Here is a 22593-nt window from a genome sequence, read left to right as displayed (position 1 = left end):
GTGGCAACTGCAATTGGTCTAAACTGCCCACAGATTGTGACGTTGCAGGTCAGTGTTGGGGCCTTCTAGAACGACTGGTCTAGGTCTGGCATACTAAATATTGGAGACAAAACTGTTACATGCAATACTGATAAACTTTTGAGCTGGCTCTAACATATCTCTTAAATATCTTTTCTCATGCCCAAGGTCAACTCTCTCTCTCTCTCTCTCTCTCGCCCCCCCACAGGTCACCCCACCATTCTCTGTTCACGTTACGGTTGCGTTCCGTTAGCCTCGAAGCCGTTTATCAGTGGTGAAAAAATGTCAAAACGTGAACTGTCACAAGGTATAACTTAATGCGTACCTAGGCCTACGCTTTGTTCACTAGTTTAAGGATCTACCCTGTGTTTATAAGTTGTGCGTCTACAGCTAGCCCTACAGGAGCGTAAGTGCCAGTTCATTAGATCATTTAATACCAAGTTAATATTTTTGTTCCGTTTTTCTTAAAGTGTGCAAGTTTTTTATTGTCATGATTCACATTTATTTTCTAACAAACACTTGATGAACAAAAAATAGTTGGAATTTATGACACATGCATCTGTGTCTATATAATAATGTGTTTTGTTATGTTTTTTGGGCTTATATACCTCTTTTATGAGCTCACGCCTCTTATTTTAGGGCTTAATGCCTCTTTTTGGTTATTCTTTCCTCTAACAATTTTGTTTAGGTGGAAACCTACCTTCGATATTAATTGTTTCGGAAATGTAATTTATGTGCGCTTAGCTATATATACTTTGCCATTACAACGCGGTAAAGTCAGTGTGCAGTCATATTAATTGGGTATTTATTGGGTTTAAACTTTGGCACAGTTAAGGTAGATATTACGTAGACTCCTATATAAATATTTTTGCTATTCACTTGCTATATAAGTTGGTGACCCCGCTGCATGTTTTCCACACAGGAGACATACTGTAACCTAATAAAACACTACAAGAAGACATGTCTTGATCCTAGGCTTTATTGAACAAGAATGACAAAACAGTTCTTGATAACACAGTACACACACACACAAGCTGACCTTGACACCAAGACATTTTGACACATAAGAACAGATCAGTTCACAGCACACAACAAGAAACATAAATACACAACACATACATGCTTAGCACTCTCAGCCCAATCTTCCATGAAAACATGCCGAGAGAGGGCATCCATGAGAAAGTGCATTGACTGCCTTTAGGCACTCAGCAAACACAGCTCGTGTCAAATCTTGAAATAATAATTCCTAGCCTACTCTAGATTCACATAGTCAAACACGCCACTAATCACTATATTTCAAATTCTGTCGTACATTTGTAGCAATGCCCGTGTTTTAAATCTGTTATGCGTCATATCATTAAGAGCCCTAGATTTGTTTAGGTTGAGAAACAGGTTAATAATCATGTGTGATAAAGTATTTAGGTCTTCATGTCTTCTGACATTAATGTCAACAACAAAACTGCAGTATCATCCAGTTTTTGAACTTTGTACTAAGTCATATCAGTTTTAGTGGTACCTTGGTACGTAGTTCTAGCATAGGTCTGTACCTTTCTAGTCACTATATCTGTAAATATGGTTATGGTCTATTTTGTGAAGATATAGCCATTCATAGAGTCCAAGGTAGCATGCTGTAGCACTGTAAGGTACGAGGTAGCACGATGTATCTATTTAGCACGATGCAGCACTGTGAGACACGAATAAGCACTGTGTAATATGATGTAGTACAATGTAGCGCAGTGTATAATCATGTAACACTGTCTGGCACGATGTAGCACTATGTGGCACGATGTAAGCCTTTGTGGTACAGTGTAGCATTAAGTGGCACGGTGTAGCGCTGTGTGGTACGTTGTAGTACTATTTGTCACGATGTAGCACTGTATGACACGATGTAACCCTTTGTGACACGATCTATCACAATATGGCACGATGTAGCACTGTGTGGTACGATGTAGTACTATTTGTCACGATGTAGCACTGTGTGACACGATATGATGTAGAATAGTGTGGTACGATGTAGTACTATGTGGCACGGTGTAGAACTATGTGGTACGATGTAACGCGATGTAGCACGGTGTGGCACTATCTAGTACTGTGTTGCATTGTCTATCACGATTTATCACAGTGTAGAATAATGTAGCACCGTGTGGCACAAAGTAGCATTGTGTGGCACAATGATGCACTGCGTGCAACGGTTTAGCACTGTGAAGCTGTTTGAAGGAGAATTGAGCTAGAACGAAATGATAATCAGTCCACAAGGAATGCTGGAAACTTTAAGAACAACACATTTAGGAATTCTGGAGTCGTGTAAACTTTTTCTCTACGAAAACTGTGACACATTAGCTCAATATGCTAGTGAGAAGACTGTTCTATTATCTATAATCAAACTAATAAGGTATGGCAGGTATGTTTAATTGTAGAAAAACTATCAATATGTTTCGTAGAGCACTCCTTCCTCTATATCTCTCCTCTCTTTTTTTTTATCTCTAATACACACACACACATTTTTCCTCTCTTACCTCCCATTGTCATGTTTATCCATCCCGGCCCAACTCTCTCATTCTTTCTCTACCTTTATCTCAATCTTTCTCTCTCTCTCTCTCTCTCAACAGTTTTGAATCTAATATTTCATTGCAACTTATTTGCATTTCTCTACTTTCGACATTCGGTCTTTTTTATCATCATTCTTTCTCTCAATAAATATATCAACCTCTCTCTCTCTCTCTCATCCTCTTTCTCACCCATCCTTTCGGTCTATCTCTCTCCTTCTCTCTTTTAAAGCTATTTTTAAAACACTGGATGAAAAATTGTGAGACCAGTTAGTGTTTGCCTGAGACCGTAAGACAGACTCTACAATTTATATTTTAAAAAAGCGCCAGTATAAACAAACATTGCCTGCATGCTACATTGCTGTATTCCCAAGACGTAAACTACGGGCCACTCGCGCCTGGCTCAAGAAAAACTGGTGGTTCCCACCTCCGTTACGTGAATTCCTTCCAAAATGTGGACAAGTAATTACGGAGAGAAAGAGTTAAAACATTAAACACAGGGGCGTAACTAGGGATTTGGGGGCCCGGGAGGATTGACCTCTTTGGGGGCCCCTTGCATTTTGACATTCGACATATGACATGGGATAATGTACGCAAAAATATATAAGCCCCAAATCCAATTGGTTCAGTATATCAGTAAACTTAACCAAAAGTAATCAAGACTCTTTTAATGAATAATACCTTTGTTTATTAGTTAAATAATGCACATGTGACAAATCTAAATTGATATTGCTTCACGTCGTGCATTCTGTGCAGCAAAGACATCTATAACATCAACTACATCGATACTTTCTAGTATTTGTGAATTCACTAACATTAAAGCCATGATAAGCCTTTCTTGTGTCATTGTGCTCCTGAGATAGCTTTTGATCAGGGGTTCTCAACCTGTGCGTCGCGACCCCCTTGGCGGTCGATTGACGATTAGCCAGGGGTCGCCAAAGACCATTGAAAAAATGAATTGTTATTGTCTATTCTTCTATTGCTGTGTGTGCGAGGGGGGGGGGGGTTGCGTCTAAGTAGGGGGTTATAAAAAGGGGTCGCCGAGCATAAAAGGTTGAGAACCGCTGCTTTTGATGAACTTGAGCTTTGAGAATGATCTCTCACATGACGTAATGGAAGTGGCCTGAGTAAGCAGTATTCCGAGGAGGTTGCAAAGTTTGAGCACATGTAATTACCATATGAAGCCTGTTTCCGCAATATGTCTATTGGTGATTGTATTACTGGTTTGTTGATGAAAAGTGCTCGTGCATCAATGATATCATTGAAAAAGCGATTTGTCATTTATTTCATCATACAAACAGGAAAAGTAGCACAGTTTTTCATAAGCGGGTCTTCATCTAACAGGTGTCTTGGTTCAAGAAGAAACCCAAAGGTATCCATTTTCTTTCCAGCCTTTGAAATCTGCCCTTCATCTCCATATGAAATCTGTCCAGCACTTCTATCGCTACGTTTGAATTTCAGTTCTATTGACAGTCCTACATTAGAACTCAACTTCCAAACAAGTCTTTTCTTTCTTCTGGTTGTTTTGATTACAGGGAATCCATAGTATTCATTACCTTCTTTTGCTTTTTCGATGGATTGGGTTTTTGTCAGTTTCTCATTATTTTGCAGAAAGCATGAAAGGGTACTAATTTCTTTAGCAGCTTCCCGTATATGCAGTCCAGACTTTTGTAGTTTCTTCTGAACTATATTAATTGGGCGCAAGAGCTTTGACCAGAATTCAAGATAGGCAAAAAATTCTTAATTTTCCACTGCATGAAGAAGATTCTGTGCTAATATTATATGGTATTACGTCATTGTTGGTTGTTTATGTTTTGTGCGCAAGCAAAAGTATTCAGAGCATACAAAAATGGGAAAGATCCATATCTCGCTATGCTCGAGTATAGAAATACTCCGATAAGTGGACTGCCGTATTCACCATCACAACTGCTGACGAGTAGAAGACTCAGGGAATCATTCCAACTGATCCCAAACTATTGAAACCATCGGTAGCTGAAAATGCAGAGACATTACTCAACGAACGACAGATGAAAAGCAAAGTGAAATACAATGCAAAAGCAAGACTACCTAAAGATTATTCTGTCGGAGAGTTCGTCTAGGTCAAACATGGCAGAAAGCAGTTGTCATAAAAAAAAAACATTCAGCATCCAGATCTTACATCATAAAGACAAACGGAAAAACATACAGAAGAAATCAACGCTTTTTAAATAAGAGTTTCGATGAAGACATCTCTGGGTACTATGATACCGATGGAGACAATGAACTGCAAACTGTTGGAAAAAAAAGAGAAACAGACAGTTATAGACCAACGTCTAGAGAACTTGTTGTGCCAGTCAAGACAAACAGAAGTGGACGAATTGTTAAAGTTCCTAGCAGACAGGACCGCATAGGCTGCAGTGGCAGTGGGCCCCGCGCTTTCATAGGACCCGCGCTAATTCTAAGTGTACATTATTAAATTAAACCATTATAACGTATATAAAATAACAGGGTTTTCGCGTCCTCCTGATTTTCCAGGGCCTCCAGGAAATCTCATGAAGGGCAAAATATACGATAAAGTCCAAAACTTTTTTTGAATTTATTCAAATCTCCTGAAGAATAGACGAAATTGACATTTTGGGGTGCCAATAAATAAAAAGTGGCATTGCGAGCTTTCATTTGATAAAAATTTATTGCAAAGACGAAAGTAGGCCTATTTTCTAATTCAAAAAAAATAAATAATTTTGACATTATGCTCATCCCTACCCAGACTAGGCCCCGCGCCATCCGTTTCGCATAGGGCCCGCAAATGCTAGGGCGGCCCTGCTAGTAGATATCACTTTTAAGAACTTTAAAAGGAAGGGTGTGATAATAACTTCAAAAGGAAGGATGTGCTAATATTATATGATATTACGTCATTGTTTGTTGTTTATGTTTTGTGCGAAAGCAAAAGGATTAGATGGAAATAAAAATAGAGTTTCCCTTAGATTGAGGAAAGATGAATAGAGGGGTAATAACTCGAGTGTGAAGTTTAATTCTGAAATTATAGACGCCAAACCCGAATAATGGACTATTCTAGCATTATTAAGAATAACTTTTGGATCTGTCATACTCGATTCTGTAAATTTTGCTTCAAGGTTAATTAGTGTAGCCATAAAATACTCGCCATTTAGATCTATTATTAGTAAAGGTAACAAGATACCGGTAATTCGCTGTATATAATGCAGTTTTATTCGTGGCAACAAAGTTTAAAATGTAAAACAAACTCTTAAAAAAAACTTTGATCTCTCTGGGAAAAAATATTTTTTAAATGTCAACAAAGTCAACGTACCGAGAGACCTAGATCTAGGTTTAGTCTTTGTGATAAATTTAATCCATAAATGTTGAAAAAAAAAAGACACCCGTTGACACTATTTGTCAATCAAATATATTAATTTATGTATTTACAATAAATTTCGGACAACCATTTGGGGGCCCCACTGGGGCCCGGGGGGATTTTAAAATTCTCCCCCCTCCCCCCCCCCCCCTTAGTTACGCCACTGATTAAACACAAGTTTTTCTTTATGTATGGGCCAAGAACTCTGGGGGGAGGAATGGTATCATTAGATGCAGAAATCAAAGTCGTGTGAAAAAAAATAATAATAAGAATTTAATCATTTTAATTTCTGTTTAGAACAGTACAGTTCAAAATATATCGAGCCTCTATCATGACGGATCAAAACCTGCCAAAAACACTGAGACAGCTGGTGGCCAAGACCCTAGGAACACATTTCCGAGAAGTGACGGAAATTATCGAAGTGCCAATTCCATCTCTCGGTGCTAAAGAACTCCTCATTAAAAACAAGTAAATTAAAACTTTTCATTTCATTTCAAATGGCAGCTGTTAGAATTAGATGATACAATCATTGACTGACTGATAGACCTATTTTTTTAAGATCAATATGTTGTTTTTAATTCACTTATTGATTTGATAGGTGGCTGAGTGGTTCAGTGTTTGGCTTCCGAACCTGGGGTTTTGGGTTCGAATCTCGGTGAAGTCTTGGATTTTTAATTTCGGGCGCCCCTGAGTCCACCCAAGTCTAATGGACACCTGACTTAAGTTTGGAAAAGTAAAGGCGGTTGGTCGTTGTGCTAGTCACATGACACCCTGCCCGTTAACCGTTGGACACAGACACAGATGACCTTAACATCATCTGACCTGTAGATTGTAAGGTCTGAAAGGGGAACTTTAATAACTAACTGACGTATTGTTTGACTTATTGTTTGATTTACTGATTGATTGCTTCACTTATTGTTTGATTTACTGATTGATTGATTGATTGTTTAATTAATAAATCGATTGGTTTATGAACTACGTATTAATGTATTAACTATTTGATTAATATTTGTTTTAAAACATGCACAATTGTATCCACTGCATCTATCACCTTCAGGTATGTTGGTATTAACGCCTCTGACATCAACTGTTCCAGCGGTAGATATGACCCAACTGCCAAACCACCAGTACCACTAGGCTTTGAGGTACATGTGAACACAACATAAACTAACCATGTTGTAGGTCTGTTGTAGTAAATCCCATTATCAGTACATGCAGTTTTAACTTCTTGTTAGCTTTGAAATGATTACAGTTGTTAAATTCCTTCTAAATTCTGAACGATCCTTATGTAGTTAAAAAAAAAAACAACAACTATGTACTTTTTTTTAAAAAAAAAAGCTTATCTAAGAGAAAGAACAGCTGAATCACTGCTATATCTCTCAATTCTGCTAGGTTTAACGCCCTTTTTCTATATAACACAAAACAAATTAATTTCTTCTAAATGATGAAATAGTAAATAGTTCGTTAATGTTTTGATTGATTGATGTGTTGTTTTCAACGATGAATAATCAGAGGCGTGGCTATGGTGGGCAGATGGAGAGGGCGAATTGGAAAATCTCCCCGGGTCCCCACTTGAAGGGGGGCCCAAATGACTGTTTTTATATTAAATATTAAATATTACGCAAAATGCGGGGGCCCCAAAAGAGGTCGAGCCCCGCAAATAATGGCTAATCCCTAGCTAGGTCACTGTGAATAATTGTGACAAATTTCAACATGATCCGATGACGTGTACAAGAAAGTGGGGCTCTAAGTCTGTGTAGACTGTGTAGACTATACGTAACTCCTGCAATGCCTTGGTTACATTATTACAACGTTATAATACGGTATACTACAAATATTTATCTAGATTGGACATGACCAGTCATCGATTGAAAGGGAGACAGAGCAGCTCTTACTGAAACATGTTTATAGAAGAGTTGAGTAAGCTGTCACTACAAAGTATACATGTAACCAGGGCCGGCCTTAGGCATAGGCCTCCGATCGGTGGGGGCCTTGTACAGGACTTAGAGAAAAAACAGGAGAATCATGGACCGAATCTTAAACTTAGCAGAACTGCTAAGAACTCGCATAGCTCTAGGTCTACTCGCATAGCTCCAAGTCTATACTAAGATTCAATGTTTATTCGCGAATGTTTTTATCTGTTAGGCTACATTTGTTAGCATACCATTAATACTTACATTTGGTGAAATGTCGAAATGTTATTTCTATTCTGGAGATTATGATTTGTCCATGAAGCACTTTAGTGCTTTAAGTGCTATATGAATTTAATTTATTTGTGGATTTAGATATAGGTATTTCATTTCGTATTTTTTAATCTCATTCTTTTGTTTTTCTATTTCATTTGGGGACACCTAATTCACTTCGCCTAGGGCCTCCATATTGATTTTGCCTTGTGCCTCGATATTCGCTTTGCCTAGGGCCTCTAATTACCTAAGACCGGCCCTGGTATACTACAAGTTGTTACTATTGAAGGGGAAGGGGTGATTACTGGAGACTCAAAGTGAATCCATATGAGACCTTTAACCTTTTCACTTGATGGGACTTTCATACGTTCTGTGTCGTGTAAGGTCCACTATGTATTCCAGTAATTCCCAAAGTGGTCTATATAGACCCCCGTAGCAACGGATGGTGAGCTTGCAAACCTTTTTAAAACAAAAAAGTTTTCAATGTGTTTAGTGATTGTATGCTATACTTATTCACTGTTATATAATGGGTTTATATTTGAATTTAAATTATTTTTTTTCACTCCTCGTGTCAGTGGTTATAAATTATTTTAAACAGAAGGTGTAATTTGAAATTGATGAATTTTCAAAAAAATCAATATAACTTAAGCAGGGGGTCTACGGAAAACCAGAAAACATGGCAAGGGGTCTACGAGACAAAAAGAAAGTTTGGGAACCACTGATGTATTCTAACCAAGTAGATTTATTCTTCAATGAGCTCTATTTGTTTTTCCCCCAAGGGTTTAGGTGAAGTGGTTGCTGTTGGTTCAGGGAGCAACACCAAAGTAGGCCAAACAGTTATCTACTCCAAATTTGGAGCCTTCTGTGATTATATTGTAAGTATACCCAACCATTTCTCAAATATAGATTATGGTTGTATTATAATTATTCAGAATCTGTGTTACAATATACACTCCAGCCGTGATTTTGGTTATAGTTCAAGTATACAAGTCCAATGTTATAATATATGTTCACATTTAAACTAGCTTAGCTTTTTTTTCTTCACTAGACCATAAACACAGTAGCCTATCTGACATATTCATTTTTACCATGTTTGTTTTATCAATTCATTTTACAATTATTCTAAATATTATCATAATTAACTTTATCCGATGAGCTCATTTGGGGTCCCCCTCAAGTCGGGGCCCAGGGGGGATTTTCACATTTGGACCCCCCCCCTTTACCTGCAATAGCTGCACCACTGAATTAAACGTAATTATTTTAAATAGATATACATATATATTGTCGTCTGTATGTGGCCTCAGTTGATTTAACTATATCCCGTTAATATTTATTGACATGTCAATACACTAAGACAGCACAAAATGTCTTCCTTTGGTCCATTTTATCACAACATCTTCACTTGGAGGCGCAGTGGATGAGTGGTAAAGTGCTTAGCTTCCGAACCCGGGTTCGAATCCTGGCGAAGACTGGAATTTTTTTTTTATTTCGGTATCTTTAAGGCGCCTCTGAGTCCACCCAGCTCTAATGTGTACCTGACAGTTAAGTTGGGGAAAAGTAAAGGCGGTTGGTCGTTGTGCTGGCCACATGACACCCTCGTTTTCCGTGGGACACAGAAACATATGACCTATGCATCATCTGCCCCATACATCGCAAGGACTGAGAGGGTAACTTTACTTGCTTACTTTGTCTTGTATATACTTGGTCTGTTTTCTTCCTAGGTGCTTGAAGAGTCCAAAGCTGTTCCCATCCCCAACAGCGACCCCGCGTTCCTGACGTTACTCGTGAGCGGATTGACTGCGTCTATCGCCCTAGAGAAGGTTTGTGAGAGGATAAGTTAATTGAATATGTGTATAAAGTTCATGAAGTCGCTTAATAGTCTACTAAGTTAGAGTGTCTTTCATCTAAGTATTTTGTTCGTTTAATTTAAAACCTTTTTTTTTTCAAGAGGAACTGTTATTGTTTTTTCTTCCTCTTTTTTGACTTAATGCAAAACTACAGATGTAGTCTGGGCCGAACTTATGGCAGTGCGTTCAATGCAGATGCCCACATTTCTCACCCTCAAAAGAGGACATAGCCTAATTTGTTGTTGTTTTTTTAAACTATGCATGCTAAATATTAAAAAAAAAACAAGAAAAAAAAAAAGGAAACATAGGCCTAAAAAACTCATTAGCCTAGCATTTTGTAAAAGGAACATGGCTGCACAAAATCTGGCCCACTTAACATTAATTTCTTCTGCGTTCTCGTTTTTATGTCGCATGGTCCAGATAGCTAAGTCCTATATTTGAGATGAACTGCGCAGTGGTTTCTAGCTGGGACTTCCTTAGACCGATTTGACCGATTGCTCCAAACAGGGCCCCGCACCTGGCAGGGCCCCCGCAATCCACATTTAGCATACCAAATATCAGTCATGGCTCTTATCCCAGGCTTTTATAGATGTACGACTTCAAGGGTTAACATATTTAGTGTAGGCGTAGGATTGACGTCACTTTAATAAGGTCACTGGCTCCTATAGCGTTTAAGTTGCTTCTTAGGCATGTTGTATAATGAATGTTGATATAGTGATCTACTTAATAGTAATCTTTGCAATTGTAAAAACAAAAATAAGAGAGGGCCTTGCAATCACCCATTAAATTGGGCCCCTCAGTTGGAAGACCGGCCCTGGTTTCCAGAGGAGGAATCTCTCCTTAAAGTTTTTATTCCATAAGGGTGTTTAGGATCCAATATCTTGTTCGGATCGCTCGACAGAGTATGCAGCTTGTGGCGGACATGGTCGGCATTGTCTGGTGACACTTCACAAGGTCATGATACGCTGCTTACAATTTTCAGTTTGAAGATTGTCTCATTCTGTTCTATTCGGGAGCGACAAATTATATGCTGGTTTTGTCGGGATAGCTTGTAATGCTTTATTTTCCTTAAACTTTAGTTTATATTACTCTCCACTTTCTTAAGTCATCGAAGTACCCTAATGTGTGTGTTCCTATTGCTTATATTTTCAGGAGGCAGATCTTACTCAAGGCAAAACTGTTTTAGTCACAGGTTGGATATGTTGGATATAACAATATAATTCAAAGTACTGACTTTGTTATTGAATTGCGCGTGTTTTATGTCTGATAATTATATTAAATTTTATTTAATATGTACTTCAATTATAAAAAAAATATATTTTATGTTTTCTTGACGAATGTGTGTGTCGCTGATCAGCTGCTGCGGGAGGAACTGGTCAATTTGCAGTAAGTCTGATTTGTTTTCCCTTTATACCTAATGGTTTCAGAAACAGAAACTTACAAGTTACAGACGGGGACGTCTACCACGATGTTTTGTTACTTAATGTTACTCTACTAAAATCTACTCGTTTTTTTGTTTTTTTTTTTTTTGTTTTTTTTTTTTCATTCACGTCACCAGGAGCTTTCTCTATTAGACTGTATCTATTGACGATTCTCCCTATAACACCCCCCCCCCCGGCCCCCATGCAATGTGCATTTATCGAAGAGTGAAAGTGTAGTGATTGGAACGAGTGAGAGAATAAAGATTCCAATCTACTGTAAACACGAAAGTATTTATGTAGCCTATACAATTTTAATTATTAACCTGCAGCACATTGTTTGACCAACGTTAGAAACGTTTTAGAAATTAATTATGAATGAGAGAGAAAGAAAGAGAGAGAGAGAGAAAGAAAAAGAGAGATAAAGAAAGAGAGAGAGGACGCAAAAAATCTTTAAACTTACGTCAGTAAACATATGAATTTAAAAAAAAAAAGCGGACATTGTTAAATACGATTGAAAACTTGAGGAAAACTGGTTGAGGATCAGCGGCGTAGCTAGGGTGGGTAAGTGGGGTCCAAATTATAAAAATTAACCCGGTGCCCCTACTTGGCCGGGGGGGGGGGCTTCTTTTATTGCCCTAAATATTAAAAGTCAAAAATATTAGCCAGCATTGATTTAGACTTTAGATTCTAGATGATGCCTTTGCTGCACAGAAACTACTACGTGAGGCGATATGAATGTAGATTTATCACTTGTGCATTATCTCGGCAACAAACAACGGTATTAGTCATTAAAAGAGTCTTAATGATTTAAAAAATTATTATTTTTACTTATATACTGTACCAATTGGAATTTATTAAGTACTTTATCTCATGATATGGAATGTCAAAGTACAGGGGCCCCTAAAAAGGTCAGGTCCCCCCCCCCCTCCGGGCACCCAAATCCTTAACTACGCCACTGTTGAGGACCCTCGAGTGGATGAATGCAGCTGCACCAGAACACTTCGCATGATGTAATTATCGGTACAAAGAATGTCGTGTTATTCATGACACGAGTATATGTGACCGTCATAAAGGTGAACAAACAAACTTCAGTTTATTTCCATATAGCCCAGTTGTGTCACAGTCGCAGTAGAACAAGCTTAAGAAAGAGCGGAGAGAAATGAAATTCTATAGGCGTTTTGAATACCCTCGTATATAGCTAACGTGACAATTTACTACAGTCAAATAAAGCTTGCCAGGCCAGTAGTGTTATCTACGTTTACCAACACTATTAAAGAGCCTATATAGATATTTGTTTTTAAGTCGCAATAGGTAAAACATTTATAAAACTACATGCCTATATGTTTAATACTCAAGCTGCTCCTCAAAAATATCTATTTGGTAGCGAAAATTTTGTCTAGGCCGCTTTGGTTATTTTTGGTTCAAATCTTAGAAAAACAGACCAGCTGTAACAACAGTTGACTAAGTGGCTATGTCCAGTTCGTTTCTGATTATTTATTTTTTTAGAAATAATTTTTTTTTTGCCGATTATTTTTTACATTTCTGTTTGTTTTTTTAAATCATTCCCAAAGGTCCAGTTATCAAAACTTGCAGGCTGCCACGTGATAGGCACGTGCTCCAGTGATGAGAAAGTTGAATTTTTAAAGGTAAATCTTATCTTCGCATCTTATAAATTACAGACATTGCTTCAAAAGATAGATCCTACGCATTTGTTTGCTGTAAAATGTTTGACATGTTTCGGATGTTCCTTCAGAGTTGAAGATAGTTTACTTCCTAGTCCAAACCTTCCGCAGGACGGCGGGGGATGGGAGCGGGAAGGGTTTGAACCCTCGACCGTCGATAAATCTGAACGACAGTCCAGCGCGCAAACCGCACGACCAGGCAGCCATTTCACGTGTCAATCTAGCCCGCGGCTCAAGGACGCCGTAGAAAATTTAAAATTTGTACTTTTGGATGGAAAATTTTCCATGTCGTTTATTTCCGAGTGTTTTTTTTTTTAGATACCTTCATTCACTAATGCAAATCTTTGACAAAGTTGAGAATATTGTGCAGAAGACCACAGTGTTCGTTAACAAGATACAAGTGTTTCCGGATTCTCTTAAAAATAATACAAACCAAATGAAATAGAAACAACGAAACAAATCATTACAAGGTTTTATTTCCCTGGATATATCGACAAGTCTATGACAGTTTAAAGAAAATGAACCAAATACAGGGTGACTCAGAAAACTGGTCTCAGACGATTAGACAACTAACTGGACTAAAATGAGAGGTCAAGGTTAAAGTAGTAAAATAAAAATTGATCTCTATGTCTTGTTTCTGTCGCCAGAGTATTGGCTGTGATCGTGCCGTAAACTATAACAAAGAAAAATTAGATGACGTCTTGGTCAAAGAATACCCGGTAAGTGTAAACATTCATGGACATTATTGTCCTCGCAGTTGGCTTTTTTTTTTTTAAATACAATGTATATCTGTTCAACAACTGTTATGTGTAAGGATGTCTTGTCTTATATCTATCCCAGTGGCGCTAAAGCCTGCTTTAGCACATTTCTCCATTCTGATCTATCCTGTGCTTTATGTCTCCATGCCCAGACTTTGAGCTGTTGTAGATCTGCCTCTACATCATCAAGCCACCATACTCGTGGTCTGCCTTTGGGGCGCCTGGCGTTTGTTTTTTTTTTGCCGGTGAACAATCTTTGCTCCTCTGTTCTCTGGCATTCGAGATGACTGCTCCCCCCCCCCGCCCCCCAAACGTAATCTGTTCCTTTTTATTTCCGTCTCTACGGAGGGGTCTTCAAATAGTTTGTATATTTCTTAGTTGGTGTGAATCCCCATCCGGTTTCCTCATGTATCCCCCCATCAAAAAAAAAAATTACAGCCCAAATCTCCTACAGGATCAGGATGGATGCGACTGCAGTCCGGAGCGCTAACCACACGACCATCCATCTCTATCTCTTTTTCCCACCCCTCTTCTCTCTCCCTCCTCGTTCACATTGAAAGTCAACAATCAATTCTTTTAAAAGAAAAGAGATTCCACTTCGAGTAAACCCAAACAGCAGGCCAATCAGACATCTTTTTTTTTTTAATCAAATCAACCAGCAACTAAATCATATATCAGAGAAGTAAATTAACGAGAATAAAAATCTCTTCATAACAACCTTACAAATGTTTTTTGTCTCTGTCATTCAGAAAGGTGTTGATGTGGTCTATGAATCTATTGGTAACGAAATTCTGGACGCTGCCACCAAAAAGTAAGTGAACCAGACTCTGCCAGGATTTTACGTTTCTTTTTTTTCCCCAAAGATCTGGTGGACATGCCAAAAAGAAAATCTTTAAAATATTTCGGAACCCTTTTTTTTATGCGTCTGCCTTGACCACTACTAGGGGCACTACTAGGCATCACTTTGCGCGGACCACGTGATGAGAAACTTACATTGTTTACCAAAATATGTAAATCTAAATAAAAAGAAATCTATGTGAAACATCTATAATCTATACCTTTGGACAAAGATTGCCACGCTCACTGAACTGGGTGATCTGGGCCGGAGTTGGAGGTCTGGAGGCCCTGGAGCAACAAGGGCGCAGAGGCCCCTAATTATTTTCAGAATAAAAGATTTTTTTTTTCCATCAGGTCTTTCAAAAATATATTGCTAACAAATAAAATTATTTCAACGACGTTAGCAGTCGGACCTAGAAACATATGACCTTTACATCATCTGCCCTAGAGATCGCAAAGTTTAAAAGGGGTACTTTACTGTTTTTTTTATTTCTCTGGTAGGGTCTGCCTGTTTTATAGGAATAACTTTCTAGCCCTAACTGAAGAATTGTTCAACTATTGTGTTGCTAAGACTTGATCTTACTTTATAAAACAAAACAAAAAATATAAAAAAATTTGTAAAGAGGTTATTATGTACTACCTAGATTCAGTGGCGTAGCAAGGTTGGGGTGGGGGGAGGGTCCAAATTTGAAAATTCCGCGGGACCCCAATTAAGCGGAGGCCCCAAATGAGTGTATGAAATGTGTCTTTACATTAAGTATTACGCTATTATCTCAAGTCATGATGTCGAATGTCAAAATGCAGGGGCCCCTAAAGAGGTCAAGCCCCCCTCTCCGGGCCTCCAAATCCTTAGCTACGCCCCTGCCTAGATTATAAATTTAATATTTATTTATCTTTAGCTTGGCAGTCAATGGTCGACTGATAATCATTGGATCCATCTCAAATTATGACACCGGAAATCCGACTGATATACCCAGTCAAAGTAAACTCAACATTCCATTGGTGGTAAGTCATCACATGATAAATCGTTTTCATGAATGGCGCATGTCATATTTGCAGTGATGTTTAAACTAAGGCCCGCGGGCCATATATGGCACGTGAAGCAATACTACTTAGTTTCTCGAAAAGTTGAGGCTCTGAACGATCAGCTCCATTGGATGCCCACTATTTCGACAGTGGTACGGTCCTAGCCGCTTGTTTCGGAAATGTTTTTGGACCCCGTGCATTACTGCATTAGAGAATATTATTTCAAGATGGCATTATTCCAATGCATGTACACAATTAATATAAATTATAAAACTAGTACGGAAAAACAATAAGTAGGAAATATAAACCAATTTCATCCCCAGTTTCTGTCTCTCTCTGTCTCTCTGTGATATGTATGGCGTATCACTATTCCTTTGTTAGTTGTGTTCTTCATCCTCTCTCGTTTTGTATCCAATAAAATACATGTTTTTTTTATGTATTACGTCGGACGATTATTCCTTGTGATATCATGGCATCGTCCTGTAACGAACATAATATTAAAAAGGCCTACTCTTGCAAACATTTTCATTGTCGATGACAACATATGAATCAATACAAAAAACAACTTAATTTTGTTCTTATAGAGACAGTAGGGCTAACTAAGCTAGGAGGAAGTAAGCAGAGAATTCGTTCGTATGCTAAGATTTTTTAACTAACGATAGGCTAAAAAACCTGCTTTTACAAGCACTTGGATAGCTTAGTGGTTAACAAGTCGGCCTTCCACCGTGGAGACTCGAGCTTGAATTCAGATTCGAGCAACCTTTTAACAAAACTTGTTTTTGAAAAGACAGCACTGAAACTTCCCCACCACACACACACACCAGTCCAAAAAAGTGAATGGACCATGTCACCATATCACTGAGGCGACTGAGCATGCTATAAGCATGAAAGCTACGTAAAACAAAAAAAAAATTAAAATATTTCTAATCGCACGCGTTTATTATTGTTAGTCTAGTCTAGATCTGCTAAAATTTATTTCGTATATTTTACTTCTTTCCTTTGTCACGTGTTTAGACTCGAGATTTCTAATTCCATCTTCGATATTTGTCTACAGCTACTGAGAAAGTCTGCCAGCATGCGAGGCTTCTATCTGTTGCATTATGCCACTGACATCCCTCGCCACCTGGCTCAGTTGACGAAGCTATTCTCGGAGGGCAAGCTGAGGATGAACGTAGACAACGGAGCTGGTGTGCCAACGGGGCCGTTTGTTGGACTAGAGAAAGTTGTTGACGCAGTAGAGGTGATGCCAAGCTAACACATTTTTGTTTTAAATTTTGTTTTAAAACGTATCCTTATAGCCTCGTCTCTGTCTGTCGTATTGTCTAATGTTCATCACTCCAAAGCTAATACAAAAATCAAATACTCATTCATTATGAGTAGTTCTACAACAAAAATAAGCCATATAGATTTTTTTCTACGATAAATTGTAAACAAAAGTAACCTCATCTTCGTGTAGTTTTCTATTTTTAAGATTCGGTTTTCATTATTTAAGCAATAAAATACAGTAACCTAGAAAAAGAAGAGAAGAGGATTTGAAGAAATGGGAGCGGGCATTAACGGTTACCTAGAGAAAAACTTAAACTAAAAAGAAAAACAGGATAACTTTAAAATATTTAGATAAACTGAAAAAAAAAGTCAAGGACACTATAGTGAAAGATCACTGTAACTGTAACTAAAACTCTTGAAACACTAGGCGCAGAGACTGGCCTCCATCTGACTGAACAAAGCTATGGCTGGTAAAAATCCAAACTACAGTAGAATGGCGTTTATCCGGAACGTCAAATATCCAGACTGCCTTTTTTTTTTTGGTTGTTTTTTGTTTTTTTTTTGTTTTACAATACAGTCTAAGTGGTCTAAGTATGTACAGCAAAAGATCAGCTTTTAGTTCTCTCAATAATGGTAGGCTACTTTTTGTAACGCTTTGTTTCCCCTGGATATTCTACTTCAATTTTATTGTTTACATACGGCTCGATATGACTTTTCTTTATATTGTTGTATTTTGTTCTATCTTTGCTTATTAATTATTAGCAAATTTGTTTATTTTTTTTTTTTCAAAATGGTATAAGAAATTTGAACATATTATTATAGCTTTTATATAGCGCTACTTTCATGCTTATATCATGCTCAGAGCGCTTTGGTCCAATCTCGTTTGTGGACCGGTGGGGGGAGGGGTATCTAGGACTAGGAGTTGGTTTTCCGTGCTGCCTTTAGGCGCTCAGTAAACACAACTCTGCCAGAGTCGGGTGTCGAACCTCGAGCCCCCTTCTAGGTAGCCAAGCGCACTTAGCCACTCGACCACGCTTCCCACCATATTACCTCATATTATAAGAAGCGAATACTTTAAATTAATTAATGACGGTGTTTTTTTTGTTTTGTTTTGTTTTAACAGTACATGTACTCAAAGAAAAATATTGGCAAAATTGTTGTGTCACTTTGATACGATGGAAGAGTTGGCAGCATCAAATACATGAACAGTTACTATGGATCCCCGACATGAATCATGACCCGACGTGCCACACTACACTTTTTTTTTTATTTTCTTTATTTTTCACATTGATATACAGTGTATATGCCTTTAAATGAGTCGTTCAGTGTTTGCAAGCTAAAAATAAATACAACAAACACAAATATTTATATTAATTGTGTCTTTATATTTGTATATATATACAACGTTAATCAAATCGACAAACTCTGCTGGGTAACTGACATTAGTTGAGGGAAAATAAAGTGGTTGGTCATTGTGGTTGTAATAGTAGGCTAGTAGAGACTAACAAACACTTTCTTGTCTGTTTAAATACTCCTTTATTCATGTTAGATCGTCCATATATATATAGGCTATAGGCCTAAAGGAATTCAATTACCCCCCCCCCCTAATCTGTTAATTAGCACATTCTTTCGACATGCCAGCATTGTGGGTTACTGGGTTACAATAACAGGAAGGGCCTGACAAAACAATCACATTTACTATCACAGTGGTGACCACATGACATCCTAGATAACCGTCGGCCATTGAAACAGATGACCTTTACATCATCTACCCTATAGATTGCAAGGTCTGAAAATGGGAACTTTACTTATTTGGAACGTAACAAAAGCAAGTAGCCTATATATAAAGTATAGTATAAATGTATTTTTGTGGCTAAAAAAACAAACTATAGTATGATCACAACTCAATTGCGCTCATAATTAAATAAATAGGTTATTAAACTAAAAATTCATTGTATTTTATTTTCAAGAGAAAGCCTGTACCGCACAGTCTAAGCCAGCCTTTCTGTACAATGTTTGTTGTTTTTTTTACATTAATGGAGGCGATAAACCACAAAACTCTTTTTGTTGCGTTGACACCAATTAGTGAATAAAACACAATTATAATAGCCCTTTAAGTTCACTGGACATTAGTAAAGACTTTAAATTTTTTATTTACAATAGAGGCTTACTTGTAGATCTAAGTCTAGTCGTTTTAAAATAGTGCTGCACTATTATATTTAGGCCTAGACATTATCATCTTATATAATACAGACGTTACTTCAAAAAAGAAGACGAGTTCGTCCTAAGCGTCATGCATTTAGTCATACTTGTTAACCAATTGACCTAAATTCTGCTCACTGGTTTTCCTGGCTAGCTCAGGCATCCCATTCAATGCTCTAATAGCAGGGGCGTAACTAGGGATTTGGGGGCCCGGGGGGATTGACCTTTTTGGGGGCCCCTTGCATTTTGACATTCGACATATGACATGAGATAATGTACTCAAAAATAAATAAGCCCCAAATCAAATTGGTTCAGAATATCAGTAAACTTAACAAAAAATAGTCATCAAGACTCTTATTGAATAATAATACCATTGTTTATTAGTTAAATATTGCACAAGTGACAAATCTAAATTGATATCGCTTCACGTCGTGTATTCTGTGCAGCAAAGACATCTATAACATCAACTACATCGATACTTTCTAGTATTTGTAACTTCACTGACATTAAAACCATGATAAGCCTTTCTTGCGTCATTGTGCTCCTGAAATAGTTTTTGATGAACTTGAGCTTTGAGAATGATCTCTCACATGACTTAATGGAAGTGGCCTGAGTATGCGGTATTCGGTATTGCGAGCTTTCATTTGATAAAAATTTATTACAAAGACGAAAGTAGGCCTATTTTCTAATTCAAAAAAAATAATAATGACATTTTACTTATCCCTACCCAGACTAGGACCCGCGCGATCAGTTTCGCATAGGGCCCCGCAAATGCTAGGGCCGGCCCTGCTAGTAGATATCACTCTTAAGAACTTTAAAAGGAAGGGTGTGATAATAACTTCAAAAGGAAGGACGTGTTGATATTATATGATATTACGTCATTGTTTGTTGTTTATGTTTTGTGTGAAAGCAAAAGGATTAGATGGAAATAAAAAGAGAGTTTCCATTGAATTGAGAAAAGATGAATAAAGGGGTAATAACTCGAGTGTGAAGTTTAATTCTGAAATTATAGACGCCAAACCCGAATAATGGACTATTTTAGAATTATTAAGAATAACTTTTAGATCTGTTATACCCGATTCTGTAAATTTTGCTTCAAGGTTAATTAGTGTAGCCATATAATACTCGCCATTATTATTTGTAAAGGTAACAAGATACCTGGAATTCGCTGTATATCATGCAGTTTTTTCGTGGCAACAAAGTTTAAAACGTAGGGACAACTCGATAAAAAAAAATGATCTCTGTGGGAAAAAAATATTTTTAAAATGTCAACAAAGTCAACGTACTGATAGACCTCGATCTAGGTTTAGTCTTTGTTATAAATTTAATCCATAAATGTTGAAAAAAAAAAAAGACACCCGTTGACACTATTTGTCAATCAAATATATTAATTTATGTATTTACAAATAAATTTCGGACACCCATTTGGGTATGGGGGCCCGGGGGGATTTTAAAATCCCCCCCCCCTTTAGTTACGCTACTGTCTAATAGCACTAGGGAAGAAGGAGTATTTGTACATTTTTGGTAAATTAGTTTCGATATCGGAAATTGCTTATTTGTTCGAGGCTTGAGTTAAGTAGTATGATGAGCCTTCTGTAGTTATGGATGCCTGTCTGACTTCGACAGATTACTCTGGAGATGTCTGGGTTTCATGTGCGGGTGTATTTCAATGCGACTAACTAACAAGAACATAGACTCACACAAAGTAACAAGTGAAGAAGCAAAGTCCAAAAACCGTTAGACAATACAGATGATGGTTTAATACTCATAGGCCACAGTCGAGTCTCTGTCGATAAATACGTCTTATCCCTAAAGAATCCTATCACCAACTGATTTTATGTCACTAGGTAGTCTCTAACCCAACTAAGTCATGACATCACTGGTCGCGTTCAAACTCCGTCAATTATGGTGCGTCTCTAAACAAACTACTAATACTAATTAAGTGTCTTACAGTATGAAACAGGGGCGGACTGGCTATATGGGCGTTTGGGCAAATGCCCGGGTGGGCCGGTACCCCATTGGGCCGGTAGGGCCACCGAAAAGGCTGTATGAATACCAGTAAGTTGTTTCAAGATTTATATTATTCTCTTTTATACCAGTAAGTTGTTTCAAGATTTATATTATTCTCTTTAAAAGCAACACTTTCAGTGTCATAATTAAATAAAAAATATATTTTACACTTTTTAAGTCTAAAGCATTGTCGTAAATATCTTCATCTAAATTAATTATATAGTGCTTCTAGAAGACGTCACTAAATGATAAAAAAAAAAGAGAAAATTAAGGCCTTATAGAGATCGATAATGTGATTATATTCGGATGAATCTATAAAGGGACCAATAACAACGGTCCAGGTCCTATAGATGAGATTTCCAGTCACATATGAATTCTTATTGGTTTGGTGGAGTTGTCGCATGATCTCGAGTTGGCCCCGCTATGAAGTCCTTCACAAATCACAATTATTATCTTGAACAGTGTAGAAATGTGCTGATTGGAATCAAATTGCAAAAGAATCGAAAAGAAGGAACAGAAAACAATAAGATATAAAATATAAAGCAACCATTCCTGGAATGTTTTCGCGCAAGTAGAGAGATTCGCCAACGTTTTCATGACAGCATTTAAGATTGAACAGGCTCAACGCCATATGAAACACTAAAGACAAGACGACAAAGTTATTGACTTAAGTCGAAATATAAAGAGGCTTTGCTAAAATATGAGATAATCTTGACATCATTTGTTTTACTGAACGTAAGGATATTAAAAACAAGCGAACATGATCTTCTGTTGTGTGTGTGTGTATATATAGCCAGCTCTAAGTTGCAGTCAAACTAGGTTTCCTAGTTATTGAGAAAGCGTAATATGTGACTTTCAGACAGTGCGATCTTTCCTAGCCAATTGTTTACGAACAGGGAATCACGTAGCCAGCACGACGAGCAACCGCCTTTAATTTCCTCAACTAAAGTCAGGTATTCGTTAGAGTTAGGTGGACTCAGGGGAGTCCTAAAAATCCCGGAATTCAAAATCATAGTCTTCACCGAGATTCTAACCCAGGACCCCAGGTTTGGAAGCGCATAACCTCTCAGCCACCGCGCCCCCATGACCGTATGAGATGGGCAGTTAAATAATGGAGGATTAAGGTTTATATTTGTAAATTGAACTCCATATGCCTGAGAAAATGTCAAGGAGTGAAAGTGACTCAATGTGCTCGTTGATGGAGGAGCTTCAGATGTCTTGAATGTAAATGAGAATTTTTCACAATAAGAGATTCGAATCCCCATTCCAAGTGTTATACTTTATTCCTTTAGAAATAGCGCTTATCGAATAGTTTCAAAATCATCAATAAACTATTCATTTAGGCCTACTAACTAGGCTACTTTCGATACATTATTAAACTTTACAAAATACTTATGAGGACAGGCATGGGCGTAGCCAGGATTTTTTTTCGGGGGGGGGGGGGG

General features: G+C 37.7%; 1 protein-coding gene across 3 annotated transcripts; it reads left to right on the top strand.

Annotated features, from left to right (window-relative positions):
- The first annotated feature begins 264 nt into the window (after window positions 1–264).
- On the top strand, window positions 265–18304 carry LOC106066936 (prostaglandin reductase-3-like). 3 transcript variants are annotated; one of them, XM_056044556.1, is made up of 13 exons: window positions 265–424; window positions 6219–6384; window positions 6974–7061; window positions 8879–8974; window positions 9821–9919; window positions 11099–11138; window positions 11304–11332; window positions 12939–13013; window positions 13697–13768; window positions 14557–14618; window positions 15544–15649; window positions 16725–16910; window positions 18060–18304. In XM_056044556.1, the coding sequence occupies exons 2-13, from the start codon at window positions 6248–6250 to the stop codon at window positions 18105–18107; spliced, it is 1038 nt and encodes a 345-aa protein (XP_055900531.1). In that variant the 5' UTR covers window positions 265–424; window positions 6219–6247; the 3' UTR covers window positions 18108–18304. The 3 variants fall into 3 exon arrangements, with proteins under 3 accessions (XP_055900531.1, XP_055900530.1, XP_055900532.1); XM_056044555.1 differs by having other exon boundaries at window positions 266–424; window positions 6214–6384; XM_056044557.1 differs by lacking the exon at window positions 265–424 and adding an exon at window positions 1548–1661 and having other exon boundaries at window positions 6214–6384.
- The last annotated feature ends 4289 nt before the right edge of the window (window positions 18305–22593 follow it).

The sequence above is a fragment of the Biomphalaria glabrata genome, chromosome 10, assembly GCF_947242115.1.
Source record: "Biomphalaria glabrata chromosome 10, xgBioGlab47.1, whole genome shotgun sequence".
In the NCBI taxonomy this organism is placed as follows: Eukaryota; Metazoa; Mollusca; class Gastropoda; family Planorbidae; genus Biomphalaria; species Biomphalaria glabrata.
The sequence above is the reverse complement of the archived record's forward strand: the minus strand, read 5'-3'. Positions and strand labels throughout refer to the sequence as shown.